Genomic DNA, 23,436 nt, shown 5'->3' on the forward strand with positions numbered 1-23,436 from the left:
ACACACACACACACACACTTTGGTAGTTGTAGTTTCAAGCCCTTTAAAATCTCAACTGTTCATCTGAAATCCCACTCGGCCCTTGAGAGCATAAATAGAAAAAAAATAGCTAAAGTCGACTGTTGCATCTTTTCAGACTAGACGTCGTGTTACCTTCACAGACTGACTGCTTCAAAGTTACAGACCCACTGACAGAAGCAGAGTACAGTTTCAGCTACAGCAGCAGTCAGTGGAAGCACACTGCAGACACATGGCTCGCCCTGAATACGAGTCAATGAGTCGAGTTGAACATTTGACACTACGGCGTGAACAGAGGAGTTGAGGTTGAGGAATGTCTCGCCGGTCACCAGCTACCAAACATTTTGCTGGCAGAAAGGGACGATCCCAACAAGACATGCTGGGCAGCTGTGGAGTACCTATAATGCCAGTGTAGAAACTTTACTGCACATTGTCACAAGAGTCTGATGAAGAGAAACAAAACCCAAAAGTTCTGTTCACCCCTCTTGTTCTAAAGACTGGGAGGGCAGGACCAGGCCAAAGTGCAGCACCAGCAGACCGTCCTGGAGCAGAAGGGACACAACACCAAAAGCATCACCTAAAAGTACCCCCATAGCTTCCATCATTTAAGTTACGGTTTGGTTCCGATGGTGTGTTTTTTGAGGGGCTCACCTGTAGTGCCTCTTCGCCCACAGAGTTCTGTATGTCTTTGAGTGACTGGTAGTGATCCAGGAGGTGGTCTCCACAAACCACGTCCACCTGCAGGACACAGAGAAACAGTTTTTCGTGATTATGCCAGTAAGTTTCAAGGCATTCAGGTCGGTCCTACACAAAACTCTAACTGACCAAAACACTGAACATACAAGAGAAGCCTTGGATATTTATGAGAAACTGGAAGGAGGTGATGGGTTGGACTACAACTAGTCAGAACCAATGATTTAAAAAAAGTGTTATAACAATATGAGAATTTAAAAGGAGCAGTTATACAACGGTTGTGACCGCTGCTACAATGACCGGCGACCTCTCGTTAGTCTCTTTCTCTGTCCTCTCTAGGTTCATCCAGACAGGCCGGGAAATCAACATAAGCTCCTAATCCTCCTCCACGTGTTCCTAAATACCAAACGCACCATCACCTGAACCCACTTTAGTGTTTCTGTTCGTCTCTGAGGAAAGGGAGGACGCCTCTGTTTGTAACACTCATATTTGGAATCATGAGGCCTCTCCCAGTGCTGTGAGACAGATGCGCGGTATCGCTGCACTAATTATGTGAATATAATCAGATTAAGCGTGTTCTTAAGGAGTGTCCGTTGTACTTTAGATGCAGACACCCTGCTGAGTTTTGACCCAAGCATTTGCCCTCTTATGTTGGGTATTTCTGCTCATACCCAGCAGGTGTTTTGTCTCCCGAGTGTTCACGTGTGCATTTCTCTTTTTTTCTCCGCTCATGTTTCCATTCTTTGGATAAATGGCCGACGTTGACACGAGTCTCATGATGAGGTGAAAAGTTCAACAGTCAACAAAACGGAGGAAACCTCTTCAAGACCACACAGTCCAGTCGCCTTTGACTCCTTTGAGACAGCAGACGCACATCTACTTATTAACACACTTTTGACACAAGATTTTGCCTGTAACTGTTAGCAGAGAGTCCAGTCTACAGTGTAGTTTATACACTCGACTGATAAACTGCAGACTTACACACGTTTTCCGACAGCTGTGCACTTTCTATTCCACTCATGATCTCCCTCCCTCTTTGACGAGTTGGTTAGATTACATTTGATAATCACATTTATTTCCAGTCCTGGTGGCAACGCCAGTTCACCAAAGCTGTGTCGTCTCCTTCCTTTCTCTAACACTGTAATAATGCTGACAAGGTGCTGTGTCTTTTAATAACATAATGACAAAGTTGATTTACAGCTCTGTCCTGTGCTGCTATAGCGTCCTGGCAAAACAAGTAAAGGAAATACATCACACAACTCCTGTTGTGTCCGCAGTAGACCCGGCTGTATTTATCAACGTTCTCGGCTCGTCATGTGACTTATATTGTGATAAAGTTATAATCATCTTTTCAAAGACCTTTTACAATTTGTAAAAACTATTTACATGCAACACGAACATGTTAAGTGTGGACTTCAGTGTACATTTATATAGTCAAGAAATCGCCTGCTGAGGCTCAGCTTGGTTACAATATGGTGCGTTCAAGCACGTAGCTAAATTACAACGTTATGACGTGTTCAAATGTAATCTAGTAAAATGTAGTGTTTGTGAGAAACTTGAGCAGCAACATAAAATATATATTAGAGATGGAATTGTGACTTATTTAACTTCCTAATACAAGTTCAAAGCAGCTTATAACACATGATTTAACAACTAACACCCCCAAAATAGCAAATATTTAAAGAAAAGTACAATCATTTATATCCTCATCCTTTGAATTGTCTGTTTTTATGTAAATTACAACAATAAAGTTAAAGGAAAACATTTACAATTTGAATAATTTTTTTGTCCAACTGTTCAAATCTCTGATGGTTTTATGTATTTATTGACAGGCCTATATTTTCTATTTCGGACAGGTAAGTTTTGGCTATTGAGGAAGTAGAACACCTGTAAAAGGCCCCCACTGATTCACACACACCAGCATGACCCTGTCCCCTCCTACACCATGTGCTGTAATGCCGGCTTCCTTTGCCGTCCCGCTTCCAAGTCCGTCTAAAGCAACCGTCAGGATCAAGCCAGCGGTCCTGTCACCAGCTGAGAGCCTGGCAGACTCACCTGGCAGGTGGCGCTCAGCTCCATCTTCCTCCTGATGAACAGCTCCACGTGGCGGACAGTCGCCTCGCCCGACACGCGGACGTACCGCCTCTCTAAGGGCTGAACGGGGACAGGGAGGTCAGAGTGGAACACACTCAATCAAAGTTCTACAGAAGAATGGAACTGATTCAAAGACTATAAAGGAGTGTCATTTACGTTGTTACCTTGTAGTTATCGATGCCCTCTTCAGCCCTGAAAGCAACAGCGCAGTCAATGAGTGAGGACAACTTATTGTTACATAGCAAGTATTCAATTGAAGACAATGGGACCATCTAGTGGCAGGTATATGTAACTGGAGGGTAACTGCATTAAACTGGGTTCCACTTTTTCCTCAAAGGAGAAGAAATACACCTGGAGCTGGTCATTCATTTATTTATCGTCTATAACAACAAGAGACTAGAGAGCAGCAGTGGTTGCCTGTTTGTTAATTAGGTAATGATTTACACCTGGAACACAATGCAAACTAACAGCAATGAGCGTGCAGGTTATGGTTTCACCCTAGCTGTGACAGCACTGCAACTTCACACTGAACTAACTTGGGAGTTTGCACTTTCTATGCGGGACATGGAGAACACAACTAGACCTTTTTCACAAGACTTTTGAACATGTCATAGCTGCAAAAGCCCTAATGTGATTAAAAACATTTAATTTGCATCCGTTTATCGGGCTGCGAGCCGCAGGGTGCTGAGCATGTCTTCTGATTAGCTGTGTTGTTAATGTGATTAGTTACACCTGTGCTTTTACTGCTATGACAAGTTCAATGACTGCTGAGAAAATGGTTGTTGGTAAGACTTGTTAGAACACTGTTACAAGGAAACAGACAGCAAAATCTGAATCTGAATCAGAATGCAACCTGACACCAGGTGTGTCTAATTAATCAATTGCAACATCTCACTATCGAGATGAGCCAATAAAAACCAGTAAAGATCCGTAATCAACGGGGATTAATACATTTGCAAACAACATTTCCTTTGTGTCGTGCCTTTAAATCATATCTACATATGCAGAATGTCTGAGAAGCTTTCGTTGCTTATATAGCTGCTAACTAATGCTGGAGAGCAGCTTTAGATCCTTACCCAACAAAATCCAGCAGCAGAGACACATCCAGCTCAGGAGGAATGGTGAACATGGACTGGGGAATGTTTTCCTTCTTCTGCCTCTTTATCGCCACGGGACCCGGAGGGGAGACCACCACTGCAGAGCAGCAGAGAGAAAACAACACAGGGTGGTTCACTTCCATTCTACGTGAGTGAAGGGGGCGAACAAAACATCCGCTTCCAGTGGCGAACTTTAACCGGCAAAGTAGAAGCCTCAACCAATAGCAGAGAAGTGTGTGTGTGGTTGACCCCACAGGGTTCCCTCTTTTCTTGAGAACCCATTTTTCTGGCCTGTTCCAGGACATTTTTAGTGATGCTCTAAGTGGCATGACGGGGATCGTTGCATTCACGAATACGTTCCTGTCTGTGGAGGTCTGATCATGCAGTCCAAGGCTATAACTTATCTATGAAATAATCTCGAATGTGCTTAGAAATGATCACAAATTGATTCATAGACTGAATCACCAGCCAGCAGTGACTAATATTTACATTTTGAGGGCAATGTAACTCACATCACTGAGCATTTCAGCATCTTAAGTAGTAACCTGCATGTGCTACCATGTGACGTGACTTGGGAACCCTGCCACATTCCGCTCGAAAACGTATGCTAAATAAATCTATCTTTGGACGCCCAGGTATTCAGTTTTTTACGATTGCTTACACACTAAAATAACAGTTAGTAAAACCTGACACTTAAGGAGCAAAATCTCAGCCCAGATCTGCATATTCTATGCGGAATATGTTCAGGTGTGTAGAACTGATTCACACAGAATGAGCTGTGTGTATTTCTAACCCAGAATGACAGTGAAACATCGTATGTTACATTACTCACAGCAGAGGATCACAAGCGTTCGTACTTAAACCTTTAGTAGTGAGCTGTTACCTGGTTTTGGCACCGCCAGCCCTCTCTCTTTGTAGAAGTTACACATTTCCTTTCTTTCAGCTGTTGCACAAAATAAGAGTTCACATTAGAATTCAAACACAAAATGACACATAATGTACATGAATAACCTTAAACTACATCCAACTTTTTATACTGTACTTACACTCCTCCAGGAAGGGAACCATTTTGTAAACAATATCCTGCAGCTGTCTGTCAGGCCTGCAGAAAAGACAGAGGAAAAGAGTTTTAAGCTCAACACTGACTGCTTTATTGACAGCAGATTAGCAATCCTAAAATCCATACATTTCCAGAATTCATCATGTCAAAAATCCAGTCTCGACAACAAAACCAACTCCACGTACAAGAAAATGAATGCATTCCAATTTCCAGAATAATTATATAGTTTTATACAGTATATTATATAAGTCCCCACACTTATAAAAACCTTTTCCTCCTGAATAACTTAAAACTGGACTATGAAAAATGTTTTGGTTGACGACCATCTATTCATTTAACATGTACGGTGGGGGATCCATATCAGCCAATAGGTGGAGAACTACCAGACCTACCTGATGTTGTACAGTGGTTGTGTCTGGTGGACAACGATGCTGCACGTGGGACACCTGTTGCTGTGGAAAAAGTGCTTCACGATGCAGTTTTTGCAAACTAGGGGAAGACAAAACACATCGCAATGTCAGACACAGTTGGGACATTATGCATGTCGCAGAGCCAGACTAATAGGAATTTTTAAGTCCGATATACAGATCAATATTTGAGATCAAATAGCTATATTTTTTTTAAAAACATGTTTGGAAAATTATTGTTATAGCATGCTTGAGATATTTAGTGAGCAGTATGTTTTGTCAACTTGTCAAAGATCATTGCTTGAACAACAATGGAGACACTGGAGGTCATTTCTCTTGTCACTGTATGTAGGTGAGGAACAAATATTGGCTGACATATTGCACGGTTTATCAGGTGTCCTCTTGTGTAATCTCGGACGTATGTGGCACAGAGACATCATGGTGGGAATTAAATGTTTGTATGGGCATCCTGATATAAAACCACTGCATCCCCAGTTGGGATCCTTTTTGCACGTCAATCCCCTTGTTTCCTGTGAGCCTCACTGTATTCCAAAAAGTTTGATTCCCAAAGGAGAAACCCAATCAATGATATGTACTCATGTGGAACTCCCTGAAGCTCCTCTGAGAGCTCCAAGGCTAACATAGTCCTGAGATATGACTCACATGTGTGCAGGCACTCCGTGATGGTGGTAGCATCGATGAGGAAGCCACAGCAAAGGGCACAGCGGATGTATGGATAGAACTGTTTGAGGGGGAGCTTGGTCTGTGGTAAAGGACACAAAATCCACAGTCAATGGTTACAGCTTTAAAAAAAAGCCACGCAGCTGCATTTGCATTGCATGAAGTCATGTCAGCTTCAAAGGCTAGCTAGTATTAAAGCAATACCACATGTTAACTTTAGGTGTCAGTTGAGGCATTCACGTTACATGTTACCAGAAGGTAAGCAGGACAGCGCAGAGATGGGGAATATAATTGTCAGTTGTCAGAAAGGTAAGAAAATGGAAATAGTCTTACTTATGAATTAAGTGACGTTTAAGACAGTCTGAGTAACGTTAAATACAAAGGTCAGTGAACGTACCTCTTCCTCTGAATCGCTGTCTAATATGTTCGTTGACCCTTCATGACTCCTGCGACCGTACAACGACAGACACAGAGGAGGCGACATTCCCAACTGCAGCTAACGACACTACAACAAACGTCTCTTTTTTTCTTTAGGTCTGGAGGTAAAAAAAACAGCAAGTGAAATGGTTTATACTAAAGTACAACTTAGCTTAGTGGCTTAACGTCGACGTTACTTACAGTCGCCAGTGAAGTTAGCTATGCTTGGCTAGCGGGCTAACAAACGTACACACTCTGCGCATACAGGGTGAAGTTACTTAGCTTAGTTGCTAATAATGTGACCTCCGTTGGCTGGTCAACTGCTCCAGTGCGTGCTATTGCGGCAAAAAAACATTTAACACGAAATAAAACGACCTCCTAACTTTATCTAAGTTTCCTTGTTGCCTTCTTCGCACTCACGTTAACGACTCAATTTCCCTCGCGCGTGTTCCGCGAGCCTCAACAACATTACGTTTTCCGGTCTGGATCCTTCAGAATAAATGTAATCTGACCAGAAAAGCAACGTTCCGCACAATTAAAAACAAAACAGATGGACATTTTCTGTCTAAATGCCCCCATTGATATGTACTTTATTCTCAAATAATTATATAATCTGTAGCAAAATAAATACAACATAAGTCATGAAAGCCTTCAAAAACAACATTTCACAACACATACAAATAGCCAAACAATGTGGTGGAGGCAATTTAACAGAAATGTGGGAAAGAAAGAATGTGGAACTGAACTGGAATTACACATATAGCATGAAATACAAGAAAGTCCAGTGACTCAGTACTTTTCTAATAATTACAAACACGATTGACAAATCCAATACATTTATTTTGAAGATACAACTACGTATTTTCCGGTGATAGCAATACACGAGGAAGAAGGGTCTAAACAATTGAATAAAAAAATAACTCAAATTATAAAAATAAAACAATAAATAAACAATAATTAAATACTATTAATAATGGTAATTATAAAAATAGAAATAAAAAAGGAAGTAGTGTCTACTCTAAAGTTGCCAGCAGGGGGCGCTCGAAGCACCTCCTTACGGCCTATGCAAGCTTTACAAAATGCCACTTTTCTTAAAGAGCACTCATTATTGCTGTATATGTGTCTGTATTGATTCTTTTCCGACCCCTCCCCCTCCCTTACCTCTCATTTCTGTATCATAATGAAGTGTTGTTTTGAAATGCAGGGGTGCCCATGCCTGACCTCATTTGGTCACAGGAATTGTTTTTTGAATCAGGACAGCAACAGATTAGAAGACATTTTAAAAAAGGGAGGAAACAGCACATTTTGCAGTAACTGTATCAAGCAAACAATATTTGTGTGAAATAGTGGCCCTATAGAATTACAATAACAAAAAATGTTTTTATTAAATGTATCAAATAATTTCAATTTTTTTTTAGCATTCAACACAGCCACAATAATGTGGACAACAATTATTATAAATTAACTCAAATGTATACATTTATTTGTTTATTTTGGACAAAGCTTTTCAGCAAAAAAATAAATATACAGTGGGTACAGAAAGTATTCAGACCCCTTTAAATTTTTCACTCTTTGTTTCATTGCAGCCATTTGCTAAAATCAAAAAAGTTCATTTTATTTCTCATTAATGTACACTCAGCACCCCATCTTGACAGAAATGTAGAAATTTCTGCAAATTTATTAAAAAAGAAAAACTGAAATATCACATGGTCATAAGTATTCAGACCCTTTGCTCAGTATTGAGTAGAAGCACCCTTTTGAGCTAGTACAGCCATGAGTCTTCTTGGGAATGATGCAACAAGTTTTTCACACCTGGATTTGGGGGATCCTCTGCCATTCTTCCTTGCAGATCCTCTCCAGTTCCGTCAGGTTAGATGGTAAACGTTGGTGGACAGCCATTTTCAGGTCTCTCTGGAGATGCTCAATTGGGTTTAGGTCAGGGCTCTGGGTGGGCCAGTCAAGAATGGTCACAGAGTTGTTCTGAAGCCACTCCTTTGTTATTTTAGCTGTGTGCTTAGGGTCATTGTCTTGTTGGAAGGTGAACCTTTGGCCCAGTCTGAGGTCCAGAGCACTCTGGAAGAGGTTTTCTTCCAGGATATCTCTGTACTTGGCCGCATTCATCTTTCCTTCAATTGCAACCAGTCGTCCTGTCCCTGCAGCTGAAAAACACCCCCATAGCATGATGCTGCCACCACCATGTTTCACTGTTGGGATTGTATTGGGCAGGTGATGAGCAGTGCCTGGTTTTCTCCACACATACCGCTTAGAATTAACGCCAAAAAGTTCAATCTTGGTCTCATCAGACCAGAGAATCTTATTTCTCATAGTCTGGGAGTCCTTCATGTGTTTTTTGGCAAACTCTATGCAGGCTTTCATATGTCTTGCACTGAGGAGAGGCTTCCGTCGGGCCACTCTGCCATAAAGCCCCGACTGGTGGAGGGCTGCAGTGATAGTTGACTTTGTGGAACTTTCTCCCATCTCCCTACTGCATCTCTGGAGCTCAGCCACAGTGATCTTTGGGTTCTTCTTTATCTCTCTCACCAAGGCTCTTCTTCCACCATTGCTCAGTTTGGCTGGACGGCCAGGTCTAGGAAGAGTTCTGGTCGTCCCAAACTTCTTCCATTTAAGGATTATGGAGGCCACTGTGCTCTTAGGAACCTTGAGTGCTGCAGAAATTCTTTTGTAACCTTGGCCAGATCTGTGCCTTGCCACAATTCTGCCTCTGAGCTCCTTGGGCAGTTCCTTCGACCTCATGATTCTCATTTGCTCTGACATGCACTGTGAGCTGTAAGGTCTTATATAGACAGGTGTGTGCCTTTCCTAATCAAGTCCAATCAGTTTAATTAAACACAGCTGGACTCCAATGAAGGAGTAGAACCATCTCAAGGAGGATCAGAAGAAATGGACAGCATGTGAGTTAAATATGAGTGTCACAGCAAAGGGTCTGAATACTTATGACCATGTGATATTTCAGTTTTTCTTTTTTAATTAATTTGCAAAACTTTCTACATTTCTGTTTTTTTCTGTCAAGATGGGGTGCTGAGTGTACATTAATGAGAAATAAAATGAACTTTTTTGATTTTAGCAAATGGCTGCAATGAAACAAAGAGTGAAAAATTTAAAGGGGTCTGAATACTTTCCGTACCCACTGTATATATAACGATTTAGAGTTCCAGAGCGAAACCCTCTTTTTGTCTGTGGTAACAATACAAGAAGAGTCCCACTGAATTTGGTGCTAAATGTTGCAGTGACATGCCCACCAGAGTAAGGACATCCCCTAATACGAAACCCCAGCGACATGTCTCAGCAGAACAGACATTCCTTCAGGACATCAATTTACATCCAGTTTCTTATGTGAGATGGGAGACCCACCACCATCTCAGGCGTTAGAGTGGATTTTATGCTTCAGCTTCTGAAACTCATCCTCTTGTTATTGCAGGTCATTGGCTCCAAACAGTACAGTTGCTGTTGGTTGAGCTGGCTTATTGTTGTGATACTGACAGTATATGCTTCATGTCCGAGGGTACGTTTTGTTAATTTTCATTGGATAGATGGATGGCGTTTTCATTTTAAACACATTTACACCCTAATATTAGTAGGGGGACACCATCTCTACCTTCTAGAAAGCATAACTAATGTGTTTGATTGCATTCTGATGGAGTGAAAGAAATAATAGAGACACTCCTTAATGACAACTTTACAAACTATTTTGATTTTATTGTAAAGCCCCTAATTTGTCATTTGTGATATTGGGCTACGTAAATCAAATTCTAGCCTGCAATTCTAAGAGGTTTAGTGAGAGATGTTTGCAGTGATGGATCAGTCATCTCCATTCATGATAATACTCTCCAGCCTCTCAACATTCCCTCCACGAGGTTTAATCAGGCACTTTATGTGCAGAAATGCTCTCTCATATCTGGGACTCTTTGTGGTTAAATATCTACTTTTCGATAGATTTCTTTGTGACGTTGGAGTGCGGACTGCTTTCTATCTGCCAACGGATGTCTGTGGGAACACAGAACTCACCACATTTACAGTGCTGTGTTTTGGGGGAGTGAAACGAGATTTCCGCCTCTTAATTGTCTCGGCAAGTCTTGCAGTTAGTCAATGTCAATAATGGAAGATCAGCACACTCAAAAACCTTTCATGACTGTGCAAGTACCCCTATGTCATGGCTGAGCAGGGAATTTCCAGACATCTGCTCACCGCATAGTAGCTTTGTGTTGTCTGTGTGTGTGGTGCACATTTTTTTTGCATTCATGTGCATCTCCATACCTGCATGTTCAACTTTGTGTTTACTTCTTATGGTAACAACATGAAGAACTCCACAGTAGACTGAGTAGACATTCTCAGCACTTCCTTTTGTTGTGCTTTTGCACATGGAACTTGGGGAAGCCCCATTGAGAGTTAGGTGGGATGAATTGGGAATTCACTCCTGGTTTAAATTAAGTGGTGAATACAGCTCCAGGGGCCGAGGGTCTTGTGTGGGATTACTGGGAATTTACAGGAAGGGAGAATAAATCTGCCTCATAAATCTCTGGTCGTCAAGTATTCTTCTCTCAGAACCTCTACTAGATATATCATTCAGGAAGAATTTATTGTCACAGATGGCTCCAAGGATCCATTCTGGTAAAACATCATTTAGGATGGTCGATCTTTAGGATCATTTAAAAGGTGGCACCATATCGGTGGAAATCCTTCTGTCACATACACACACACAGCAAGTAAGATCGACCAAAAGCACCTAAAACAAAGGCAGGGCACCAACAGCACAATAGCATGACCTGTCCATGTATATATTATAACGACAGCTTACAAATAAACATTATTAAGTGTTGACATGTAGCAAAACTAGAAAAAAAAAAAAGACTTGAATCCAGATGACCATATCAAAACACCGGTTACATATATATATTTTTTTTTTTCTAACTTCAGAAAATTGAAAAGCATTTACAATTTACACAGTACTCATAATAGTATATTACACGGTACATACAGAGAATGATGGTGTATGGGGCACCTCACTCGGACAGAAAACCAGCTCAAACATGCTCTTCATATCAGTGCAGCGTGTCTATTTATATCACTACAGTACAGAGCTCATCTGTCCCACCAGCAACAATAACATCCAGCTATTTGACAAATTATAGCATGACTGACACACAATGCCTTTTTACTGAAAGCCAGTTATGATACAAAACAGTTCCTCAGAAAAAAATGTATGCATGGTTATATATATTAATTACAAATGTGTGTGTTCATTTACTTGGTTGTAGTTTCTATCAGATACCATTTGACGCGACTGTCTTGCCGTTTAGGGCTTCGCTACCTTCACTCGGCTTGGCAACACACTGTGGGATGGAGCTGCGTGTTTGTGAGACAACAAAAGATTACAGTCAAAATACACTCAGCCCCGATTATTGTAAGTTCACAATTGTCCCGTTTTGTTAAAAGTCCTCTTTTCACGCACGTCTTTCATTACAGTCCTCGTCTTTGTCATCGACTTTGGAGCAGCAGTGAGTGGCTTTTTTTGTTGTCTGGTGCTTCAATCTTACATCTTTCCAAGCTCCATGCTCTTAAAAGTGATGGCGGACGCACCAAGACGTTCATTTTTTTGGGGGCAGGGGGGGAAGTGAAAACGGGCAGAGTAGGAATTTGTCACCAAAACATTTCTCAGAGACGGAGCTGCTCTGGGGGGCAGAAATATTCTCTTTAGTTGGGTAACAGCGGTGACACAGCGGTGACACAGCGGTGACACAGCGGTGACACAGCGGTGACACAGCGGTGACACAGCGGTGACACAGCGGTGACACTTCACATACCAGCACAACTTCGAAGATACAGACACGCAGAAGCTCTTCTGTTCTTCACTTGCCACTCAAACCAGGAATTTGATGCCCCCATGTTGTTGTGAAACGCTGACTCTGTTGTCTTGATTGCACATGTTGTGCTGTAATTTTTATTAGTTCCTCCTCAATAATCCAATCAAACTTCATTGGGTGAAGGTATAGCCACAGTTTTCTGCAGGATTGATTAAACTGAAGCCCGTTAAAACATTTTTTTAAACAGTAGCACCCTTACTGCCAAAACAGGCTGTGGAAAAATGTAGAATTTGCATTTGTGACATCCGTGGAATTGAGAAGTTTAGTATGTATGTCTCACTGTTAGCTTGGCAGTTAAAGTAGTTTAGAAACCTGTTTTTTGTTCTATTCTCAGTAAATCAAATGCTCTGACAAAAAAGTCATATAATCCCCTATCTGCTCAGTGGCGCATGAAGTAACAAGTTTGACTTTCAAGTACAAAATTCAGATAAGATCACCCCGTTCTTCCGTATCCATGGACCAATAGAGAGAGGGCACTAGCATTTTCTTAAACCCTGTCTTCCAGGCCTTAGTCTCCACAACGTTTTAGGACCTAATGATATTCAAATAAAATACATTTATTTTAGAGAAAAATATCTGCTGATTCGCAAACACCCTTTTCCCAATGTAAGTCAATAGGGTAAAAGTATTTTTGGGCCCCAGGGCATCACGTGACGGACCCGGAAGTTGTAATTCCACTGTTTGGCCATTATGTAAAAAGTTGCTTCAAAGCCGGGCAGTCTTCCTGGGGCTTGGCTCTACAAGCTGCGAGTGCCAACAACGACCATGTTCGTTGTTTAAGCTCATTGTGATCATTTTGGGGGAGTGGCTTTGGTGGAAGGCCTGACTTTTTTGCTAGATTTATCGACTTTAAGGGCTAGCGCTATCAGCTACTGTTGTCGGAGAGGAGTTGGCAACACTGGGCTGGGCTTTTCAGTTGGATCATTTTTTTTTAAATTTAGCTTACTTGTGCTCGTTCCTCCAATGATACCTATCCAAGCTTTAAGCCAGACACTTCAGGGCTGTTGACCACAATTCTTCAGTCATCAGTTCCTACATAACCGATCTATAATGAGCAGTGAATTGGGATTTCATACGCAGGAATCCTCATTGTTGTGTGCCAATGCTGAGGAGTGTAGTCTATCATCTATCTGCAGCTCTAAGGCACTTAGATTTAGCATCCGGCTATGTGCTGAAAATAGCAGTATCTCGGCTTGATAGTTAGCCTTAATATACCAAGCCCCCATTTAATTTACCCAGAATAGGCTCTTTGGCTCTGCACTTAAGGTTTAACTCAGACAATCATACAATTTCTTCTTCTAGCGTAGCCCTACCTGAAAGAATGTCTACATTACTAAAACTACAAACTGTTGGGTGGTGAGACAGGGTCTATAGTGAGGTGTCCACTGACTGTAGAGTGTAAGGTAATGCCGTTTTCCATCTCAGACCTCCAGCAGACTCTGGGGCCGCTCAGGTGCTGGAGGCGGGTTAGGCTGGAAGCGGCAAATGGGCTTGTTGCACATGGGGCAGACACTGCGGATCTCCAACCATTTCAGCAGACACCTGGGAAACGCGGATAGATGAGAGACACATTACCACGTGTTGTCATTTCAAAGTAAGCCAAATAGCGCAAAGTTACACAGGTGGAAACTTCAGCAGTCAAGATGAGAAAAAGGAGTTCAAACAGCCTAATTGAGGGTCGTAAAACAGGATTAGACAGACAGTCATGCACGATATGTGTACACAGTTCAAGGCACTGGTAATGCAGGTAGAGAAGTGTCAGTCAGAGAGACAAGTTATCAATATCACGCCAACGCTGCAGGGCAAAAACAGCTTGCGTTGTTTAAAAGTGCACTCATGCTCAAACATGCAAGGACGTTTCCAGAATTTGCTCGTCAGTCTCTGCAGGGCATCTCCCAAAAAAAAAAAAACTTGCTCGATAACGCTTTTCTGAATTCCACTGCTTCTCCGACTGCTTTGGATGTTAACTTAAAGACACAAATCCATGACGAAGAGGCATTTGTGAGTCATTCCTTCGAAACCGGCTAGTCCACAATGTTAAGAAAAACTAAGGCTAGAATAATATGTTTTTTTTTTTTTTTTTTTGTAAAGTGAGGCCTATATGGAGCCATGGACATTTGCAGACTCAATGGCTGCTCCAAAAGTGCAATTCCACACATGGTTTCAATTGGCGATTGTCTTCCGTTTCAAGCATAATGTATCAGTCAATAAAATTAGCTGCACCAATTTGTGAAACAGCCAACAACAAATGATTCCAGTCTGTTTCCTTTGACTGTAACTTTGAAATAGAGTTTGCACGTTCACAAATACAGAGTCAGCTTGTCCACTCTCATTAAAGTTTGACAATCACCAAGCACAGTTGTAGGACTTACTTCTTGTGAAAAGCATGGGAGCACGGGCACACTCCGAGCTCGTCCCTGCTGCGAAACTCGTCTAAGCACACCGCACACGTTTGCTGAACAGGGAAACAAAACAGGTTTTAAAATCAGTTCATAACCGACACCTGAACCATGTTCAGTTAATACAGAGTATCCTGATACAAGCACTCCACAGTATATAGCGTTTAAACAGTTAGAACGATAATGCATTCTGCAGTTAATACTGTGAAGGTCTTTCATTTATCACGACTGCACTGCTATCATTTTATTACTGCCATAACCACTTATTCATGTGAATATTGTACAGTATGTACTACAATATTAAGTTGTTGCCTTTGGCATGCAATATATAAACATTACCACGTTACCATTTAGGTAATGATCGGAAATGTGCACCAAACTAGCCTTATAGCCTACAATTTACAGTTTGCTGCTCGCTGTGACTAGCTCCTATTTCTGTTGTGTGAATTTTGTCTGACCACACCACTCTCTAATATTAAGCTAATATGCTATAGTCTCAATTTAGCATAGACTTTTTAAAACTTGACAACATAAACATTTTATTTTGGCCCTTTTGTATTTCCTGTTCAAATAGTTGTTGACGCAATATGCTAACAGAGAGTAAACTTGGACTAAAGCTATTGCCCTAGCAACAAAAAGGTAATGAAAAGGGTCTACGCTCAATTTTACACACTACTGCAACAGTGTACCAGAGATTAGCTACTGAAAAACAAACAGAACCTCCTTTACAAATTGTAGCTATCGCTTTTTTTTGCTACATTTTAAACACCAAAACCGCCAGTTTACAGCATGTTTTCCACATTCATTCCGTCCCATTAGCCAGTAAACATTGAGCTGATTGATTTCCATTCACTATGTATTCAACTTACGCCAATTAGGCTCAGCTTCTTCCCCGCTCCTTTCAAAACAACCTGTTGATGAGAATTGAGTTGCGACAATAAAATAAACAATAAAACAATAAAAATGAACATACTCTGAGTAACAATTTGACACGACTCAAACTGGATACACAGCAGTAAGAACACATTACCTCGTTGTAACCGTACTGTTCTCTTGCACCTTGTCGCCTAAGTCTGTGAAGCAGAAAGAAAAAAGAAAAACGTATCATAGAAATTGTAGTATGTGCCTGGTGCTCCATATGCGTCTTCTACAGGACATGTTTTGTCACGCCTTATGAATTAGCTGAGATACTGCGTCAAACAGCCCTGGAATTCAGACAAGGCCAAATTCAAGTAACAGCCTGTGCGCCTATATGCTCAAAATGTTTCCCTTTATAAAAGGTATTCTGACTGAATTTCTGTTTTATTAAGTTGATCCTAAGTTGTTGAAAGCATAAATGTATCACCGTTATTTTAGGCTCAGTGAACAATTTAAAAAATGCATTTGAGTTGCACACCATTTTCACGTTTGAAACCTTATTGGAAGTGACCGATTTTAGGGCTTTGCCATCGCTAAATAAATTTACATCAATTAACAGAATCACAACCTTCTTTTACAGATCAGATGTCTCTCTGACAGCCAAATAAATCAATAGAGCATAACCTCTTTTGCAAAAGCAAATCTTTGAGCAGGTTTTCCCAGAAATCCTGGAAGTAGACAGCATCCCACTGACTGACATAATTCCAACCTGTCTGCAAATGCCTGAAGCAGCTTTCTCTTAAACCTTTGTCATTGCCAAATAACAGCCAACGCACCATGTAACACCACGAGAGGCCTCTGCGTTCAAATATTGAAACCCAGTTTGTAACAAGAATAAAAATACAGAATGTCACTAACTGTGTCACAATCAGGCTTTGCCTTGGGTGTTTTGTGTGTGGTTTTCTGTAGCTCCTCACTTCCTTCACCTGTCCCTAATCAGTTCATTCAGTGCGCCTGCCAGTCACACTCTCCCTCATCAGCACAACTCTCCTCACCTGTTCTAGTCACTATTCATACCCCTGTCTTTCACTCACTCACTGCCAGATCATTGTTTCCTACCTACCTACCTACCTACCCACCCACCCACCCATTTTGCTCTTCCTGTTCCCGGTTTCCCAGTCTGTCTGCCCTGTTTTTGCCCTGCCTTGTCTCGTCCTTGGATTACCTTTTTTTGTTTCGTGAGTTATTAAAACCCTTTTGTTCACTACTCTGACTGTCTGCATTTGAGTCCTCATTATGTCCCGTGACAAACTGAAGTAGTTGAGGCAGGACGATAGAAAGTTATCCGAAGATCAGAAAACATCTTCTGGTGTGCACCGAAGGTTGCAGGTTAGTGATCTGTGGCACTCTAAGACAGGGGTGGCCAAACCTTTTTGATTTTGGGCCATATACAGAAAGAGTCACGGGCCAACAATAGTGAATGTGCAGTTTTCAACCAGCTACACTGCAAGAAAATCCATGTTTCTAGACCTGAAAAGCCCATGTGGTATTAAATGACATTTTTTAACAGTTTGTGATTACAGAAGTTTATTGGCGTGCCCACATATTACAAAACGCATTTGCTGCATCTGCTGCTCTTAGATTTAATTTGAATTATTTGATACTTTTAAACTCTAAAATGATGCTCAATGCCCACTTACAATGTCATGTGTAAACATGTAAATAAATGAAGTAAAACTGGCTGAAATTGCCAAATATTGCTTTCCTTTCATAAGTGCCCTGTTAAAAGATTATGATGCTAATGTGAATGTATGATGTAAGTCTATTAGTCTAATATTAAGATGGAACAAACTGAACAGGCAGGGATAGTGAAATATTGGTTTAGAGGTTAAAACAGAGAAAATTTCATTAATTTTAGTCACAATCGAGTCATGAACAAAGGATGTGCAATGCAATTTATTAGAAATATGCTAAAGCCACAAGATTATTGCCCATTTGACAGACTGTGTAAATCCAAAATGACGACTGTGACTGTGTGAATCCAGTCCCGGGAGCTCTAACCCATCCGTTGTACCTGAACATGTAGCAGCAGAAGATGAGCGTGAGCATAAGGATGAAGAGACCGATGCCCAGGATAATGATGTAGACGTTGAGCGGCAGGTGGAAGAGCTCCTCAGATGTCATCTTGCAGTAGCGGTCGGAGTTCTGCAATCCAAGGTCACACAGACACCCTGAGAGGATGGGACACACGGAAACAAAATGATTACACAGAATGGAAACGGGAGCAAAGCAACTGGTATTAATACGGCTAAAGCAATGTTGTTTATGAGGGTTACACCAGCACAGTATCACAGCAGTCACAGGCGATTTTCATAATGACAAAATGCAATAAAGATTTGTAGTGTCGTTAGGGAGAAACGCCTCTGAAAACGCATTTCAAAATAAGCATTCTGAAGTATCCATTGAGTATGTATTTACCAGTTCAAATATTTATGCATACTTGAAGCGACCTTTCTTACAGATGGTGAATTATTAAGCATTTCGACAATAAATACTACTTATCAAACTGCATCATATCCATCTTATCAACATAAAATATTTTCATAAAAGGTTGGCATGAATGCAAGTCCAAACTAACCCAACACAAAGAACAAGGCAACCGTTAAACCCTAATGTTGGTCGTAATGCAAATACACATACTCACGTTTTCAAACACATTCTGAAGACTTATGAAAATGTCTTTTTTTTTTTAAACATGAAAACTCACAGTAAACAAAGCTACAGTCAGATCTAAGGAATGCAGCCAACAGCATGTGGCATTTAGGAATACTAAAATGTATGACTTACAACACAAAGTGCTTTACACATGGCCTTTAAAGACTGGCAATCCATTTGAAAGGAAAGCATTGAGAGATTTAGACGCGTTGTTCATCACTTTGAATGATGTTAGCAAAAAACGGCTTGGAGTAGTGTGGGTGAGCTTTCAAGATTTAATTTCTTTACGAATGATGTAATTATTGGACAACTTCTTCTCTGTCTTGGGTTCTCAAAGGGCCCAGCCCTGAAGGCCCACTCTGTTTGTGGGGACGAACTTTACTGCACATACGAAGGTGGAATGGTGGTCGCCTACAACTTTGAACTTTCATATTAGCCTTGAAACTTAATTTCTAAGGTTAGAATTAGATTTAGGTGTAGCTCTGATTAGTGGCGAAGGGTAGTTTCGACACATCTTATGACAGACCCTACTGCATAATTGTGTCACAGGTTGCTACTGACTATTTTACACCATACACAAAAGAAAACCATGACAGAGATGGGTTTCTCTGTTCAAGGGTGTGTACCTGTAAGTGGTACCTAACCGGTGCCAGCAGCTATTGCCAACCATAGCTTGAATATAAGAAGTGGATTCAGTCGCTGTGACAACTCCCACTGGTGAGAGGACTATGGCCATTGCCATCTTGTTTTGTGACCATATTTGGACTGCGGAGCAGTGACGGCGTGGTAGAGATACCATACAGCTCTGGTAGCGACCTGTCAATCACAAGATAGACACGCCTTTAATTAAGGACCATAACTTACTAAAACATCATGCTGTATTGAAGAAGACTTGAAACTAGAGTAAACTCATGTTCACAATGTTTACTGAGGTAATAAATCATGTAAGAAGTAGTCATTTTCTCATAGACTTCTATACAATCAGACTTTTTTTTGCAACCAGAGGAGTCGCCCCCTGCTGGCCTTTAAAGAGAATGCACGTTTTTTTGGCCGCCTGTTCTCAAATCAACACTTTGTTGTGGGGCCTCCCACAAATGCCCATCCTCTATGATGGCTAATATTAAGGTGCAAGACAATGCTGTAATTAATTGTTCCCAGTATGACAAGTAGCCATCTCTATTATCTTACAGGAAACCCTTCCGCGCCCCTCACTGTATATTTTCATCTTTGAGTCCATTTGTTGAGATGTTATCACTCTGAGCTCTATCAGAGCCTTGCCAATATGTTTCTATGGTCCAGACAGGTCTTCATGACCAACATATCCCATCATACTTCACTCTGTCTGTGTCCACCGCCTTTGGCGACGATGCGGCGCACGGATCTGTGTAACCTGAAAGGCCTGGCGCTCTGGCACCGCACCGCATCTGTGAAGCATCGTATTTCAAATTGCAATGTAACACTGCTTACACGGATTCTCGAGCATGCGCTCAAGTTTTTGAACGAAGGTGAAAGTTGAAATATGAGTGCATGTGTCGAGGCAGTGCGTAATAAACAACTGTGGAGGTGCCAAATATTAATTATATAAGCGAGAAAGTGGGAGAAAAGGAGAGAACTGAGGTTGGGGAAATAACTTTTGACTCTTTTTTTATTGCTGGTATATTTAAACTGCAATTGGCTTTAAATAGGAGAAACCTATTCACAAAGTACATAAAAATCCAAGCAAAAACACCTCTCCGCTTTCAAGTGAACTTTTACAACCATCCTTGGGTCACACAGGAATGTGTTCCACTTCTTGCTCCGCATCTCGGCCTGAGACGAGCTACTCGCTGGAGTTTGGGCTCAGCAAGAAATAAGTGTTTTCGGCCTGAGGGGCTCGAACATGCAGTTTTCATTCCCCACAGTGCACGTCAGCCTTAAACTGCAGTAGTTAACTATTTCTTAAGGTCAAGTGGCACATTTTCTACAGTGGTGGCGGTGACCTCCTGGTCCAAAAGTCATTCTTTAATCGACAGAGGTCACAGCCTGAGGATGCAGTCTTGGGTTGGTTTGTACATGCACAGTGGGGGGGTTTAGGGAGCGTTTGATAGGAGATTTGGGTGAAGGACGAAGCAGCTGTAATCTTAGCACGACGTTTGTAAATCATTGATGGTGAAGCGCTAAAAAGGTAGGCCACTGTGCAAATGTATGCAGTCTGGATACCACTGTACCTGTAACACCGTTACACAGAAACAGTAGCTTTTGGTTTGACATGTTTTGACTGGTAGGTTATAGAAACTGATTGTATCAAATCTTTGTTTAGAGGTCCTAGTTGTTGTTTTGTTTGGAATATATATTTGAGGTCATGTCAGTGCTAAAACACATAATAAACCCATTTTGATCATAGTTAATTATTGGTCACGTTGTGACTGTGTGTAAAATATTTCACATTAGGTTTGGGTTGTGGTAAGCTATTCATGGATCCAGCGGTAAGTGTGTGTGGAAAATCCTTCCAAAACTCTTAACTACTAGCAAGTTTCAAATTAGTGATTCACTAAATTAAAAAGATTTAAAATGGTTGCTAGGAAACATGCAATTTGAAATATTCCCAATTTACATCTTTATTAAACATCATTATATTAGCAAGCCAACTTTAGCTCTGTCAGCTAGTTGACAGTTACACTTAGCAGTTACTAGGTGTAAATATTTAGTAACAACTACTCTTCACAAAACAAATAATAGTTACCTAGATGTAACTCCAGTTAGCGCGCACGTGCATGCATAGCTCTCTAACGGGCTTCACTATTGGTTTACCCCATCAGGGATGGAGTAATGGAGAATGGACGTCATGCCTTGGTGTTGAAACCTTCTGTGATCGTGGACCTGTGGAATCATCACAAATGACCTGTGTGGGAGCCGGGCTGTGAGATGGCGAATACTTGGGACAGTTTGAAAGAACCAGGCCCGTAGTCTGAACGTAGATTGCCATGACCACTGGGGGGCTGGCCAGCGAAGTAGGATATTGTTGCTAGTTAGTGCTAAACCAGTTTAACAAGTGCTGGCAAGTTATTATGTAGCTACAGCTAGCAAGCTAGTGGTAGCTAGTGACGCAGCCCGAGTGTTTCAGAGACAACTTGCAACAAAGCCAGCAGTTACTCAAGGTGGCTGACTGAAAAAGAGTGCACAGCGACAGGTGTGCCGGTGTTTTATATGGCGTCTATGCTACCACCTGATTAGGCGATGAGTGCAAAGATGTCCCCGGAGCCTCGATAGGATAAACTATACCGCCTGTTTGCTTTAATTTCCAACTAGTAAGAGATTTATAGTCTCCAACTAATAAACTTATTTCTAGGCTAAGTTTGAGCTTACAGGGAAAAAAACTCCACACTTACCGTTACACCATTGGACAGGATGCATGAAATATGCAAATGTTCGGTTGACAGACCCAGGAAATCTTTGGGGTTGTGACCTCTCCGATATCACAAAGTCTGGTTTCCCCAAAAGCTCAAGTTTTGACCTGTTCGTCCACTACGTTTAAAGGTCCAGACTAGCATAACCCTGACGTTAGAACAGATGTGCAGCGAGTTAAATCCTTGTGGTCTGGAGTAAGCAGATCTGTTTAAATACTCCCAGATTCTCGAGAAGACATTACCAAGATAACCAGCTGCTCATTTGAACCGCAGCCTTCAGTGGTGATTTGCCACTAAAGGACAAAGACAAAAGCCTTGGAGATGAGCCTATTGAATAAAACCAAACCAATGTCACTGGCAGTATCGAAATACACTCCAAATCCCATCAAGTGCTCTGGATATGTACCTTTAGCCGAGCGCAGTCCCTGCTTTTCTTGTTTTGCCTCCCCTTCAAAACATTGTCACAAGGATCTCCCTCCCTTCTTTTCTCCCCTCCTTTCCTTTCCTGTCTCTCTCCTCTGTCCTCTCCTTTTTAGATCTCCACGTCGCTTTCCCCTCTTCTCCGGCTGTGAAAACCTGCCGCGGCCAATTATGGAGAGACAAAAGGAAAGGACATGGATGGGTTTCCCCGGCAGCACGGCCAGCCAACCAGGCGGACGGCCTCAGTGTCCCTGTGGAAAGCAGCGTCTCATCTCGTCCCCTGCCTCCACGCTCTGAACAAAGAACACTGGGAGGTATATGACACAGGAAGACAATGCTGCTAATGTGAATTCAGATCGTCTCCTCTCTCTGTGTGTTCTCTTCTTCTCACATTCACTCCCCTTCTCTCTCCTTCCTCGTCTCCCTTCCCCACTTCTTGTCTACAGTTTGTAAACAGATCCCTGCTCATGTGATTCGCTGTCTGCATCACAGCTCTGCTTTCACCGCCCCCGTCCTTCCTTCCTCCTCCCGCCCTCTCTCCTCCCTCCCCACCCGCCTGCCCTCCCTTTACCTCTAGCCCCTCTGGGTTTTTCCTTCCACCAGACCCCCCCCCCCCCCCCAGCCCCCTCCTTCCTTTGCAGCTGCAAGCTATTATTGAAGTGGCTGCCAAGCAGATGGCAGACAGGCAGATGTGGAGACAGGCCGTGGTGAGAGGCTGAGATATGACAGTCTTAAGGTAGCTCAACAAATGAGACTTTCGTAGAATTGAACTCCAGTTAGTACAAACTCTCTCGTTGTTTATCGACATCATACCCTCAACTGATTCGGAGAGGGAACTAAACACCTCCATCAAGGCTGGACCATAAACTGGGTAAAGCGGGCACAGCCCCGGGGCCCCAGACCAGGTTACAAGTTGACCATGTGGTTTACGTAATTCATTGTAAATGTTTGTTAATACGGTCATCAACACCGAAGCGCAGTATAGACCCTTTTACAGATTGTAAACGATGATGACGTACGGAAGTACGGCAGTGTGCAAAAGTTTGTCAGGCTAAGCAAGCTCATGAACCACCAAAGCACGCAAATGCAACCTAAACAAGTTGACTTTCCAGATCAGTGTGCTATAAATGAGTGGGTAGAACACATTAGCGGCCCAATATTTAGCGGCCAGATATATACATTTGTTAGCGAAATTACGAGCTCCAAGTCACCCAGATGCTTCCAACTACGTTATCTGTGGTCGTGTACAGAACGTCAAATACCATGACATGGACTCAGAGGTTTGACTTTACTGAGTTTTAAAGTGGGC

The 23,436-nt window shown here is 41.9% G+C and overlaps 2 protein-coding genes across 4 annotated transcripts; both read right to left on the reverse strand.

Moving 5' to 3' along the window:
* Positions 1–6: 6 nt before the first annotated feature.
* pcgf6 (polycomb group ring finger 6) lies at positions 7–6,945 on the reverse strand. 2 transcript variants are annotated; one of them, XM_031879960.1, is made up of 11 exons: positions 6,669–6,945; positions 6,448–6,586; positions 6,033–6,132; positions 5,355–5,451; positions 4,949–5,004; positions 4,786–4,845; positions 3,882–3,999; positions 2,970–2,997; positions 2,767–2,865; positions 670–756; positions 7–560 (listed from the first exon to the last, which is right to left on the reverse strand). In XM_031879960.1, the coding sequence occupies exons 2-11, from the start codon at positions 6,532–6,534 to the stop codon at positions 495–497; spliced, it is 798 nt and encodes a 265-aa protein (XP_031735820.1). In that variant the 5' UTR covers positions 6,535–6,586; positions 6,669–6,945; the 3' UTR covers positions 7–494. The 2 variants fall into 2 exon arrangements, with proteins under 2 accessions (XP_031735820.1, XP_031735819.1); XM_031879959.1 differs by having other exon boundaries at positions 6,448–6,945.
* Positions 6,946–11,045: 4,100 nt separating this feature from the next.
* Positions 11,046–22,606, reverse strand: LOC116401521 (RING finger protein 122-like). 2 transcript variants are annotated; one of them, XM_031879964.1, is made up of 6 exons: positions 22,114–22,606; positions 17,681–17,837; positions 15,779–15,821; positions 15,618–15,659; positions 14,722–14,804; positions 11,046–13,891 (listed from the first exon to the last, which is right to left on the reverse strand). In XM_031879964.1, exons 2-6 carry the CDS (start codon positions 17,788–17,790, stop codon positions 13,771–13,773), a joined length of 399 nt encoding a protein of 132 aa, XP_031735824.1. In that variant the 5' UTR covers positions 17,791–17,837; positions 22,114–22,606; the 3' UTR covers positions 11,046–13,770. The 2 variants fall into 2 exon arrangements, with proteins under 2 accessions (XP_031735824.1, XP_031735823.1); XM_031879963.1 differs by lacking the exon at positions 22,114–22,606 and adding an exon at positions 21,690–22,105.
* Positions 22,607–23,436: the final 830 nt, after the last annotated feature.

The sequence above is a fragment of the Anarrhichthys ocellatus genome, unplaced genomic scaffold (genome assembly GCF_004355925.1).
Source record: "Anarrhichthys ocellatus isolate YVR2014 unplaced genomic scaffold, GSC_Weel_1.0 scaffold500, whole genome shotgun sequence".
Taxonomy (NCBI): Eukaryota; Metazoa; Chordata; class Actinopteri; order Perciformes; family Anarhichadidae; genus Anarrhichthys; species Anarrhichthys ocellatus.